Source organism: Lutra lutra, chromosome 13, assembly GCF_902655055.1.
Source record: "Lutra lutra chromosome 13, mLutLut1.2, whole genome shotgun sequence".
Taxonomy (NCBI): domain Eukaryota; kingdom Metazoa; phylum Chordata; class Mammalia; order Carnivora; family Mustelidae; genus Lutra; species Lutra lutra.
This window is the reverse complement of record NC_062290.1, coordinates 82155278-82167939: the sequence shown is the minus strand read 5'-3', so window position 1 is coordinate 82167939 and position 12662 is coordinate 82155278. Positions and strand designations below refer to the sequence as shown.

The following is a 12662-nucleotide window of genomic DNA, read 5'->3' as shown; positions in this document are numbered from 1 at the left end:
AGACCCATCCCCAAATCACCTCATTTTGAAACTGAATCCAAGTGAGTCTTTGTCAGTATCAGAGTGGATCTACCAAAGGTGTGCTCACAGATGATACATCAGAATGATTGTCCTAATCGAGAGGGGAAAGTCCAAAGGCAATGAGACTTACTAGCTTCTGGCTTTGAGCCATTCATTGCAGTGCCAAATTCCCCTGTTAGAGTACCCTTATTTGTATTAATCAAAATAAATCTCTCGATGTAAATACCTTTACATCTGGGCACTAAAGGGTGTTTCAGTTCTGATTAGTTTCTCTTTCTGACATTAATAATTAACCAGTAAACTAATTTACCCAAATTCTTCAAGCTCAGTTTACTTAAAAGGAGAGTAACTTCAAGAAGGTTATATCCATGGTTTACTGCTAATTCCAGCCATGGGCCTTTGGGGCATACTTTGTTTTTTAATCTTTCTGGGTACAAGTTGGGGACAGGAGCAAACGTAAGTAAAAGAATTCATCTTCATTTTTCAATGCATCTTAGTTGCAATGAGTGAAAAATTTAACAGTGTTAATTTGAAAATAAGTTTCTACTTCCTAGAATACCAAGTGAATAGTCTCTTCTCTGAATGAGAATGTCATGGAAGCATCTTGATGTGATGAATGGCTAACAATACGTCAGCTTTATGGGATTGTTATTTATAAAAGTTTACATAAGTGATTGTTTGACTTCCTCTTCTAAAAAGCACAAAATAAACTCAAGATGATAAAGTTTCTTGCCATTGATTGATTATTTGTATTTGGTACATAGTTTTCTTTGTGTGTTCCAGTTACTATACATAGTAAAAGCAAGTGTTATTTTGGGTTCCATTCTAATACTGTGGTTTGAAAAAAAGGTTGTAATTATTTCTAAATTTGTGAGTTCTTCACAAATTTTAGTGTTATTATTGAAATATTGTGCATTTTAAGGTATGCCTTAAAAATACTGATTTTGTGTCTAGAAATTACATTTTCGTACTGAGAAGGAACTGGAGAGTATCTAATTGAATCTACTCATTTCACAAATAAGGATAAATCCAGACAGAGGGGAAAGTGACATGCCAAAGATCATGCTGCTTGCAGGAGACAAAAGCAAGGCTTTTATTAAGGTCTCTTTCATACCAATTCAATTTTTTTTCATTTTGTCATAAATTATATATACAAATATGTAAAATATAAATGTATACCCAGGCTATCATAAATTTATAACACTCTCCCACCCCAATCTGATTTTTTCACACAGCCACAATCACCCCATTTCCCAAGTAGTTCTTGTATATCCCTTTTTAAAAGATAAGTGGCAGAAACTCAAGAAATATTGAGATTAGTGGGTTCAAATCAGTGGTAGAACTAGGACTAGAACCCGGGTCCCATTATTCTGAATTCTTTCCACTATGCTGTACTGGCCTTTAATGAGCATCTCTTCTCTTCTCTTTGAAAAAGTGAGAGTGTACCATTTGTGGCATGGCAACCAGTTTAATTAATTTGACTAACTGATTGATTCAACAAAAATTTATTGAGCACCTACCATGTGATAGGCATTGGGTATATAGTAGATGGTATAAAGCTTGCGTTCTAGTGGGAGAAGCAAATCAAGGATGGATCAATGAACCAATAATGAAAGAATAAATAAAGTCAGGTGGTTATTATGCAAGGAAGAAAAAAAATAAAGGAGAATCTGAGAATAAGGAAATAATGGAGCATTACCCAAAAATGTAGAAAGGAAAGGTTTCTTTAAGGAGGTGACCCTCAAACAGAGTTTGAAGGAAATGAGGGGGGAACAAACTATGTAAATATCTGGGGAAAGAACATTCTAAGTAGAGGCCAAAATGATATTGTTGCCTCTCTGCAAGCTCAGTAGCCTGATCTTCTTAAACTGTTGAAAGAAAATAAGAAAAGTGTGATATATTTTTTAAATACGATTTTTTTATGTGATTGTGGTACTGATAAACCAGTAAGGACCAAAACCTGTATGAAGGGTGATTCCAAAGCCATCTTTTAGGGACTTCTAAATACTGAATATTTTATGTTTTATCACTGCCACCACCACATAGACAATTCAAAATTAAAACAATATTAAACTGGAAAAGATAAAACTTCTCAGAATGCTGAAACTGAAATAGCTTCCCCGCCCCCCTAGATTTTTCAGATTATAAAACTCTTGCTAAATCCAGTTTAGTATAGCAATTGAAATTGTTAATTCAGGAAAAAGGCTGCTTGGGTTCAGTTCCTAATTCTATAACTTAATTGCTTGACCTTGGGCAAGTAAATTACCACTTTTCTTCATCTGTGAAATGAGAGTAATAATAAGACCTTTCTCACAGAGTGACAGAGTGGTTGTAGCAACACAGTGAAAATATCTATGTAGATATTCCTTAAAACAGTGCCTAGCACAGGGTAAGATTTCAGGAAATGTACCTTATTGCCACCAGAGCTTAACTTTTCTCATTTTCTGCTCTTCTGTAAGTGTAGGAGGAATTCAGATGATGGCTGGAACTCTGGAGAATCTTTCAGCTCTTTTATAATTTGTCTATATGTGATTCCAAATTAGTTGTCATGTAGGAGACTGCCAGATGTTTTAAAAGGATGGAATTGCTTCCAAGCTAATTTCATTGTTACTAAAGACTTGCTGACTTTTTAAATGTCCTAATGTTGACAGTTCTGCAAAGTGCAGTGGCAGGTGGCCTCCAGGCCTGTTCTGTCACTTGAATTAGTATCTATGACCTTTTGGGTTGAAGCACACTTCTGTCTTCCTTTATATTAGCACATGTAGCTCTCACTATTCAAATGAGAAAATTTCATGATATTTAATTAATAACCTAGTTTGTATTTTTAAGTTTTCTTTTTAAAAACAATGAAAATACAGACATTTAAAAATGTTACTTTAAAAACTTGTATAGATTCATTACTATTCTTGTATAAACCACATGAAAAATAAAACTGGAAGTAATAGCCTGTGGTTGTGAACATAGCTTGTAACCTTGACCTCAATTATACACATTTAACTACTGAAAGACCTGAATATAAAGTTCTGCCTCATTCACTTGTAAGCGATGTGACCTTGTTCAAATTATCCTCTTTTCACTTGCAAAATAGGAATAATATTAGTATCTACACTATTGGCCTGTTGTAAAATTAAGAGAGTTGTAAATAGAGTCCTAATGCAGCCTCTCCTCTGGTAACTATTCACTTATTAATATCATTATTGTTGTACGATTGTTACTATTTTTCAAAGACCTCCATCACTCCTTCTGTTTCTAAATGCCTTCTCCCAGCTCACTCTTACTATATTGTTTTCTTTATCCACTCATGGTGTAACACAATACTTCTAAAATTACTTCCTTTTAACTAATTTAGTGAAATTAATGAATCTTAACATTTGTTGAGTACAAATCACATATGTAAAGCATACATATCTACAAAGTATGTATGTATCTCATTTCCTCCTTACTGCAAGCTGGTCAGGAAGGTGATATTTTCACAGGTAAATTATTTTGGTCTTAAAAGTGTTGGTGAATTTACCATGGTCATTCAGCCAGTAGATGACAGAGCTGCAATTCAAGCAGTGGCGTCTTTGTTGCCTTTTTCTTCATTGAGCAAAAATACTGACTCTATTTACATGTTCCAGACAACAGCATTTAAAGTCTTTCTCTGCTGCAGTAGCTCAGGGAAGGTGTTATTATTTCTAAAGGTTAACTGAATCTCCAGTTCTATTTCTCAAGTCTTAATTCTAAGCTACTTCTTCTTGGAAACTATGCTGAGATTATCATGGATCACTAAGAAATTTTGATTTTAAAATAATCACTTTTAAGTTGAGAAAATATGCCTATTTGAATCTCTCAAGTGAGATGAAAAAATTAGAAATATAACAAAATAAATCACCTCAAGATATTGATCCTACTCTTTTCCTATTTCAACAGGTATGTCATTTCGGCACCAAAAATGTTTCGTGTTGGAGCATCTGAAAATATTGTAATACAAGCTTATGGATATATCGAAGAATTTGATGCAACAATCTCTATTAAAAGTTATCCTGATAAAAAATTTAGTTACTCTTCAGGCCATGTTACTTTATCCTCAGAAAATAAATTCCAGAACTCTGCAACCTTAACAGTATGTATTTATTCTTCATTTTCTTTAAACAGAATATTCTCAGTAAAATGTATACCAAGCTTGAATGTTGATAACATAGAGATTTGGCCATTTATATCACTTACCACTATGTGGATACTAAGTGATGTCAGTCACCAGTGATAATATGGATGAAACGGAAAATTTTTTTCGGGTCTGCTTTTTTAGCAATACATATAAATTATGATGTTTGTATTGGAAAATAAAATTGCACTAATGTAAAAATATTTGGAAATAAATTGAAAACACATGTTTACTGCGAAAACTATCATTACAAAGAAATAGAAAAATATGAATATGCATCTTGATCTGTAATGCATTGCCTACAAAAACCCAAGACTGCTATCCGGTATTTGTCAATTATAGCTTCCAAAACTAATGAAATTACTGATTACTAAACTGAATAGCTCTCATTGACAACCTGTAGTTAATACAAAGAACAATATGGATCAAATAACTTTTCCTTCTATTTTGATACTATAGTGTACCTTGGTTAGAGAAGAGCTTGCAACTCATTTCTTATTTAAAATTCTAACTAAAAATTACTTTTATACTCAAAATATTGTTTTAAAGTCTGATAAAAATTCAAAAATAAAAAACCAGAAAATGAAACACTACTAGACTTGAAAGGGACTCTGATGTTCATTTAGACCAGTGTTTCTTTATTTTTATTATTTTTTTAATATTTTACTATTTACTTGACAGATAAAGAGCACAAGTAGGTAGAGCGGCAGGTGAGGGAGAGGGTGAGGGAGAAGGAGAGAGAGAAGGAGGCTCTCTACAGAGCAGGGAGCCTGAAGTGGGGCTCAGTCCCAGAACCCTGGGATCATGACCTGAGCTGAAGGCAGGCACTTAACCAACCGAGCCACCCAGGCAACCCTAGACCAGTGTTTCTTTAAAGTGAACTCTTTAAAAAGAATTTGAAGTTTGAAAACAGTTTAAGATTAGAATTATATTGATATTTAGTACTTTGAATTTATTTTGTAAATTTGTTTTGATTTCATAATTATGTAAACCTTCTAAACATAAGATTACACCTAGTCTTGGGTTGTACATATTTAAGTATCATTGTAATAAAAATAAATTTTTATTATATTATAAATAATTAAAAGTCAGCACTGAGAGTCCTTCAGAACATTTTATCCTTTCAAAGAGGTCTATATATTAAATTAAAATTAAATTAAAATATTCTATATATTACTCAAGTTTGAGAAACATTGATCTAAATAAATTCTAACCAAATGAAAGAATTTTTATTAATGTTCTTATTGTAAATGTTTGAATTTCTTAAATACTTCCCCTCACTAGATTTATTAAGAATTAAAATTAATTTCCCAATTAATTTCAGTGGACACTCTTTTTTTTTTTAAGATTTTATTTATTTATTTGACAGCGAGACAGAGAGAGCACAAGTACACAGAACAGCAGGTAGAGGGAGAGGGAAGCAGGTTCTCTACTGAGCAGAGAGCCCAATGCAGGGCTCCATTCCAGGACCCTGGGACATGACCTGAGCCCAAGGCAGCCGCTCAACTGACTGAGCCATCCAGTGTCAGTGAACACTCTTACCTGATGTCACTAAGATATTTAGCGTGGCTATTACCTTTAAATGTAAATCAATCAAATTTATCTAAAATAAAAAATTTCAGTTTATGAGTCACAATAAGAGGTAGGTACCATGCTGGACGACATAGATATCGAATATTTTCATCATCACAGAAAGTTCTCATGACTCGTGTGGACTCAAATAGTTAATTGAAAGATTAAGTAGAGAATCATAAAACTTGATACATATCTTCAGCATTTAATTTTATCCTAACATTATAATGTATCTTTGTTTGCCAGTTGTTTGATGTTATGCCAAGGTCTTTTCTTTAAACATGGGTCCCCTGGTTGGAATGTCAAATCTTATTTATTACGTGTCACATCTTTAACGAACCATCTTTGTTGACAGTTTCTGTTCCTTTCAAGTGGAGAAGGAACTTAAAGACACTTGCAAGGCAGTCTGAGAGCAGAATCTTTATGGGCTGTTACCACCTTCCAAACTTTGACGGTGCTCTCATGCCTGATTCCACAGCAGTTGATTTTAGTGATTAACTTTTATCCCAGGTGTCCAAAGCCTGAGTTTTCATAGAAACACTTCTCTTTCTTTTATTACTCTTTATGTATTATATTTGCATATCATGCAATGTAAAGTGGATAATTACGATTACATGCACCAAACGAGAAAGCATGCAGCTCAACAGGTGGGAGCAGAGGGATGGAGATATAGTACAACATATCCCGAACATCTGTCAGGATGCTGAACTGAGGGAGTGGACAACACACTAATCCAGTGCTGGCCAAGTGAGAGTTTGTTAAGAAGCTTCTGTAGTAGTAGTTTTATTAAATGTATATAAAATCTAGGAAACATGCAAACCAAAAGATTTTTTAATTGCTTAAAGCTAAATTTTATCTATGATATTTGACACTGACAGGGTTTGAGTAAAGTTTATTCACTATTCTGTCTCTACTACTTTTTTTTTTTTAAAGATCTTATTTATTTATTTGACACAGAGAGAGATCAGAAGTAGGCAGAGAGGCAGGCAGAGAGAGAGAGGAAGAAGCAGGCTCCCTGCTGAGCAGAGAGCCCGATGCGGGGCTCGATCCCGGGACGCTGGGATCATGACCCGAGCCAAAGGCAGAGGCTTTAACCCACTGAGCCACCCAGGTGCCCCAGTCTCTACTACTTTTTAAATGGTTAAATACATACACTCATTTTTGTGTGTGTTCTAACGAGATGACAGCAGTATTTAGAAAATCAACATGTTTTGTAACTTGAAAATTATACTCCATTCCATCAATTTTTTCTTTTACAGATACAACCCAAACAATTGTCTGGAGGACAAAAGTCAGTTTCACATGTGTATTTGGAAGTTGTATCGAAGCATTTTTCAAGATCAAAAAAAGTGCCAATAACCGATGAGAATGGATATCTCTTCATTCATACAGACAAACCTGTTTACACTCCAGAACAGTCAGGTAGGGTATAAGATGATGCTTTCTGTGGTGCAGAGCAGGTGATTGACATATTGTAGAGATCTTTTAACACTTGAAATTAAGTGTAAACAGGTTTCCAGCTTGCTCGAGTCTCAACTCCCAATGATTTTTACATTTATAAATATATTTTAATTTAAAATTTATATGGAGATTGCTAGATATGTAATTTAAACTTAAATATAAATTTTAAGTTCATATGGAACCTACAAAATCAATAATTATATTATCTGCCCCATTAGTTATTTCCACAAAGAAGAAAGTTTTTTAAAATGGTGAAATGTTGTGTTATATCTTATTTATTAAACAAGTGTAAGATGTAATTGCAGATATACTTTTGGCAATGGTAAAATAATTTATTATAGAGCCAGGTTCATAAAAACAACTTCCTTTGACTTTGGAGCTAATCTTCAAATTCCGAAAATAAATCCAACCCTAGGGGATCAGATGTTTCAGCAAAGAATAAACTAGATCACAGAATAGATGAATATTAATTTTCTAAGGGGAAACTACCTAAGAAAATTTCTAATAGAACATGGCTTTGTATTCATGGTTCCTTTGTTAGTGGGAGAAAGGGCAGTATAGAGAGAATAAAATTTACCTCACAGAATTGTTGTGAGAGGTAGGTGAATTCATATGAGTAAAGCACTTAAAACAGCGTCCAGAACAAGAGTAAGCACTAGGAAAGTGTTTTCCATTACTATCTGATCTGTGGAATAGCACAAAGCCTTATTTACATAGAAGAAAAAAATTACTTAAAAGTGGTCTCTTAGTTAGAGACTTAATCTCACAAAACAAACCTAGGGTTGCTGTGAGGGGGGTGGTATGGAGAGAGTGGTTGGGTTATGGACATTGGGGAGGGTATGTGCTATGGTGAGTGCTGTGAAATGTGTAAGCCTGACGATTCACAGACCTGTACCCCTGGGGCAAATAATACATTATATGTTAATAAAAATAATAAATTTTTTTTAAAAAAAGGATTTTAAAAAGTGGTCCCTTAGAAATTGATTAAATCTTCCTATTTATAGCTCTAATGTCCTAAACCACACATTTAATCTGAAGATCCTTGAGGGATTTTTAATATAAGCATCATTAGAATAAAGGTTTAAATCTTCAAGGCTTTGTAGGATAAGGACTTTATTGACCCAAATCCCTCAATTACATGCAACCTGTGTCATGCCTTCCCCTCCAGCTTTCTCAGTCACCATGCTCCCCCTTATCTGTGTAAACCAGCCAAACTGACCTCTTTCTATTTGCATTCTCACACTCTTCCCCCCTCTCCCCTCATGAGAAGGTCTGTATATCTCTGCCTGGTACATTCATTCCCCCAAGCCCCACCCCCACCCCCACTTTGCCTGATTAACACCTACGCAACTCTTACATGGCGTCCTTAGAGGGCAGCCTTCTCTGACCTCTCTGACCACTTCAGAACTCCCTCTTCTGTGTTCTCAGGAAGCCTGGCAGTTCTCTTTGTCGTGCTTCCCACCCCGGAATTGTACATACTCTTGTGTAGTCATATGTTCACTCTCTCCTCCACCCCACTGGAAGATATCCATGTCTGATTTTTCTCACTACCATATCTTCAAGTACAGCATAGTTCCTGCACATAGAAGGCATCAATACATTCTTTTTAAAAGATTTTATTTATTTGACAGAGAGAGAGAGAGAGAGACAGCGAGAGAGGGAACACGAGCAGATGGAGTGGGAGAGGGAGAAGCAGGCTTCCCGCTAAGTGGGGAGCCTGATATGTGACTCTATCCCAGGACCGCAGGATCATGACCTGAGCTGAAGGCAGCCGCTTAACTGACTGAGCCACCCAGGCACCCGCATCAGTACATTTTTTAAAAACCTAACAAGCCATATTTTTGGTACTAAAGAATTATATTGATCTTGCCTCTGATACACTGTTGTTATGAAGACAAGATTAATTTTCTAATCTAAATACAAACTCGGTTAGAAAGCAGATAAACAGTAGACATAGAAATAATAATACAGGGGCGCCTGGGTGGCTCAGTGGGTTAGGCCACTGCCTTCGGCTCAGGTCATGATCCCAGGTCCTGGGTTCGAGCCCCACATAGGGCTTTCTGCTCAGCAGGGAGCCTGCTTCCTCCTCTCTCTCTGCCTGCCTCTCTGCTTACTTGTGATTTCTCTCTGTCAAATAAATAAATAAAATCTTTAAAAAAAAAAAAAAAAAAGAAATAATAATACAAAAAAATATATAAAAAGCATTTATTGAGTAGTTATTGTGTGCCAGGCTATGTAAAAGCTTTGTCTCATTTAGTTCTTATAACACTATAAAGCAGATACTAACAGTTCTATTTTAAAATGAGAGAACTAAGATTTAGAGGGATTAAGTGTCCTACTCCAGGGCCATTAGGAAGTGGTAGTCGTGGGAGTGAAACCAAAGTTTTGAACTCCAGGGCATGAGCTTTTACTTTTTTCTGACATTCTGCCTCTGCTAGCGTCCCAGTGATGCTAAGGGATGAGCTGGTTATGTCCATAATATAAGAGGGAGGACACAAGATGAGAGAAGAATATAGGAGGGAGGACAAAAGTTGGGAGAAGGGGAACAGCAAGACAGTGTATGTGTGTGTGTGGGGGGGTGTATTTACTAAACATTTTGCTTTGACCTTATGGTTTTAGTGAAACCAATTTTGGAGAGCTTAATATGACTTCTTATGTAGAGCTTTACATAATACTGACTCTTTAAAGGGCTTATGGTTCCAGTTCAGTTTTATTTTGTGAGTAAAGTTTTGGCCATGAAATGATCTGAGTATCAGTAAATGAACATCAGAGAAATCACTATATGTCATGTTGGAAGGAACTAGAATAGCATGTCTCAAGCAGCTAAGGGTTCACTTCTAAGCAGATGCAATTGTCTAAAAGGCAGGGATCTTTTCATGGGCAGAAACAAATGAAGAGAACTAATTGTTCTTGAACTTTTGCCATTTCTCATTTAACAATTTAATAATTATAGGATCTGGCTTAGTGAATCTAACAATTATCTAATTTTCCATTAAAATCCATAACTCTAATATAAGACAATATAGTATACTCTCATATAACCATAAGGGAGAGATCACTATTTTGCTACTATGAAATTCTCAATAAACGATGGCCTACTGTGTGTTCCCAAAAAGTTGTAAGGAAATATATTTTGATAAAGTGGACTGTACTTTAAATTCACTAGGAAAAGTAGCTCTTTAGAGGAATCCAAGAGGATTGTCTTTAAAGGAAAATAATCTTTAGTAACATACGTGTCTGTAAAGTAACATTTTCTTTCCTTTAAGTATGAATTTTTGTGATAAACAATTTTTGTGATTTTTTAAAATTATACTCATCTCTTTTAAGGATGATTATTGCAAAAAATCAAAATACCCTTGTGTTTAGCAGAGGTTTTGATGATATCAATTGTTTTTACAGTAAAGGTTAGAGTTTACTCACTGAATGATGACTTGAAGCCAGCCAAAAGAGAAACTGTCTTAACGTACATAGTGAGTATGTTTTTTATTTAAATAATAATTTAACTCATCTTTAGGATAAGATACATTGTTCCATAACCCTGCCCTAATACCACACTAACTCATTCAATGTTGGGTAAATCGTTACCTAACATCTTCTGTAAGTAAAACATTGTAAGTCTATACCTTTACAATAGATAAATGTAAAACACTCATGAAAATTCACTTGCAGCAAGTTGATTTTGAACTAAATCCTTTAAATATATCCTTCATGGCTTCTTTCTTAAAGGGCATCAGTCAATCACTATGAATTGATTATTATTGAATATTACATATGAGATTTTTTATTTGTACAATTTTAAAGAATTACAATCTGGGCACTTACACTTAAGAAACTTAAAGTTTAGTAATATACTAGCACATGTGAAAAATAGTGTTAAACCTGAGATAAGGATCAGCAGTTATCAACCCTTTTTCAGCAATGACATAATGACATATGTAACAGATAACATGCCCAAGGGCAACAAGCACCCATGGTCTTACCCAGTTTGTGTCACAACCCTACAAAATTTTTGTGGGGAAATAACTGTTCACCTATTAACAGTAGGTATATTACCCATGGCCCTTCCCTGCAGACTGCAGCAACTTTTCTCCTACTAACCACCCTAGAAGATGAAAACCTTACCAGAACACAAGTAAGAAAGAGGAATGTATAGGGATAACTTTGAATGCTTTATAGCCTACACAAATCATAAACCTTTCACAAACTCTAACGTCTAACTATTTTATAATGAATTACCTGTGAAACATCAGAGTGGGCCAAGACTGTGGTTGATAACTATCAATACAGACCATAAACTCCCATAGTCCAGAAAAAAAATTAGGGAGGCCAAAGGACCCATCAAGGAAGAGGAGAGATTTGGACTGGGCCTGGAACAATGAGTAGAATTGAGAGTGGTAGAGAAGACAAGAGCGGGTTGCTGGAAAGGAGCTACAGACAGCAGAGTCAGAGGTGAAAGGGATTGGACAGGAAGAAAGCAACCTGATTCCAGGGCAGAGGCATCCCTGGCAACAGAGAGGTAAGTAAGATTTGAAGGTTAGATTAGGGCCAGACACTTGAATCACCAGATCTGGAAGTGAAGACTTCACATAGCAGGTGGTGGGGCGTTCCTGCAGACTTACTGAAGTGACAGGACCAAGGATGGAAGGGACATGTGTAGCCATGAGCACCACTGCAGTGGAAGTGAAGGAATGTGCAGTGAGGGAACCCTGGGCTGGGCTGCCGCAGAAGTCCCGATGCAGGGAGAGGCGTGCTATCAGCAGCAGGAGAAACACAAAGGGTGGCCTCCCAGACTGCCTAAATGAGGGCGGGAAGAGGAAGCCGGTGATAGTAGCACTGACAACTGCAGGGAAGTGGATGGGAATTCACCAGTCAACGACAACCATCTGAGTGTGCTGGCTTGTCCTAAAGCTGTGAGTCTATCCCTCTGGAACCCAAGATTTGTGTGTAGGAATAGACGTACACACTGAGTAGATACTGCTGAACAAAAGCACACTGGAGGATAAACTAAACGAATGATACAGTGGGGCAAATGACACATGGGCTCTGAGGGCAGACCAAATGGAGTTAAGAGTCATGGCTGACAGTAATCCTTTTCTGGAATAGAATAGGTTTCAGTTAAAAGAATAGACGTGGATTTTTACAAAATAGAACTAAGAAATAGCACAAGTTTTCCAATGGCAGCAGGGAGGACTAAGAAGTGAGATACTAAGAAGTGAGATAAACAATAAACGGACTGAGTGGTGTAGGGAGTCTGGAAAGGATTGAAGGAAAGTGTCCAGTTCACACGTCCTCCTTTTTCTGTCAGAAAATACCAGAGGATGTGGACAGATGCTTTTTATTTTATTCCTCCTGGTTGAGCTTGAGTGATGAAAAATCCTGGCACCACACAAGGAAGAGTGGATGCCAGTTGTCCCATGTAGGAGCTGCCCCAGGAAGAGAGGACTGAGGAAGCTGATCCCAG

General features: G+C 36.1%; 1 protein-coding gene across 1 annotated transcript in view; it reads left to right on the top strand.

The window, feature by feature from the left end:
- The first annotated feature begins 327 nt into the window (after positions 1-327).
- C5 (complement C5) overlaps positions 328-12662 on the top strand; it is an 86361-nt gene continuing 74026 nt past the window's right edge. The window contains 4 exon segments of the mRNA XM_047699377.1: positions 328-477; positions 3934-4126; positions 7000-7162; positions 10601-10671. Coding sequence (XP_047555333.1) covers positions 413-477; positions 3934-4126; positions 7000-7162; positions 10601-10671 — 492 coding nt within the window. The 5' untranslated portion in view covers positions 328-412.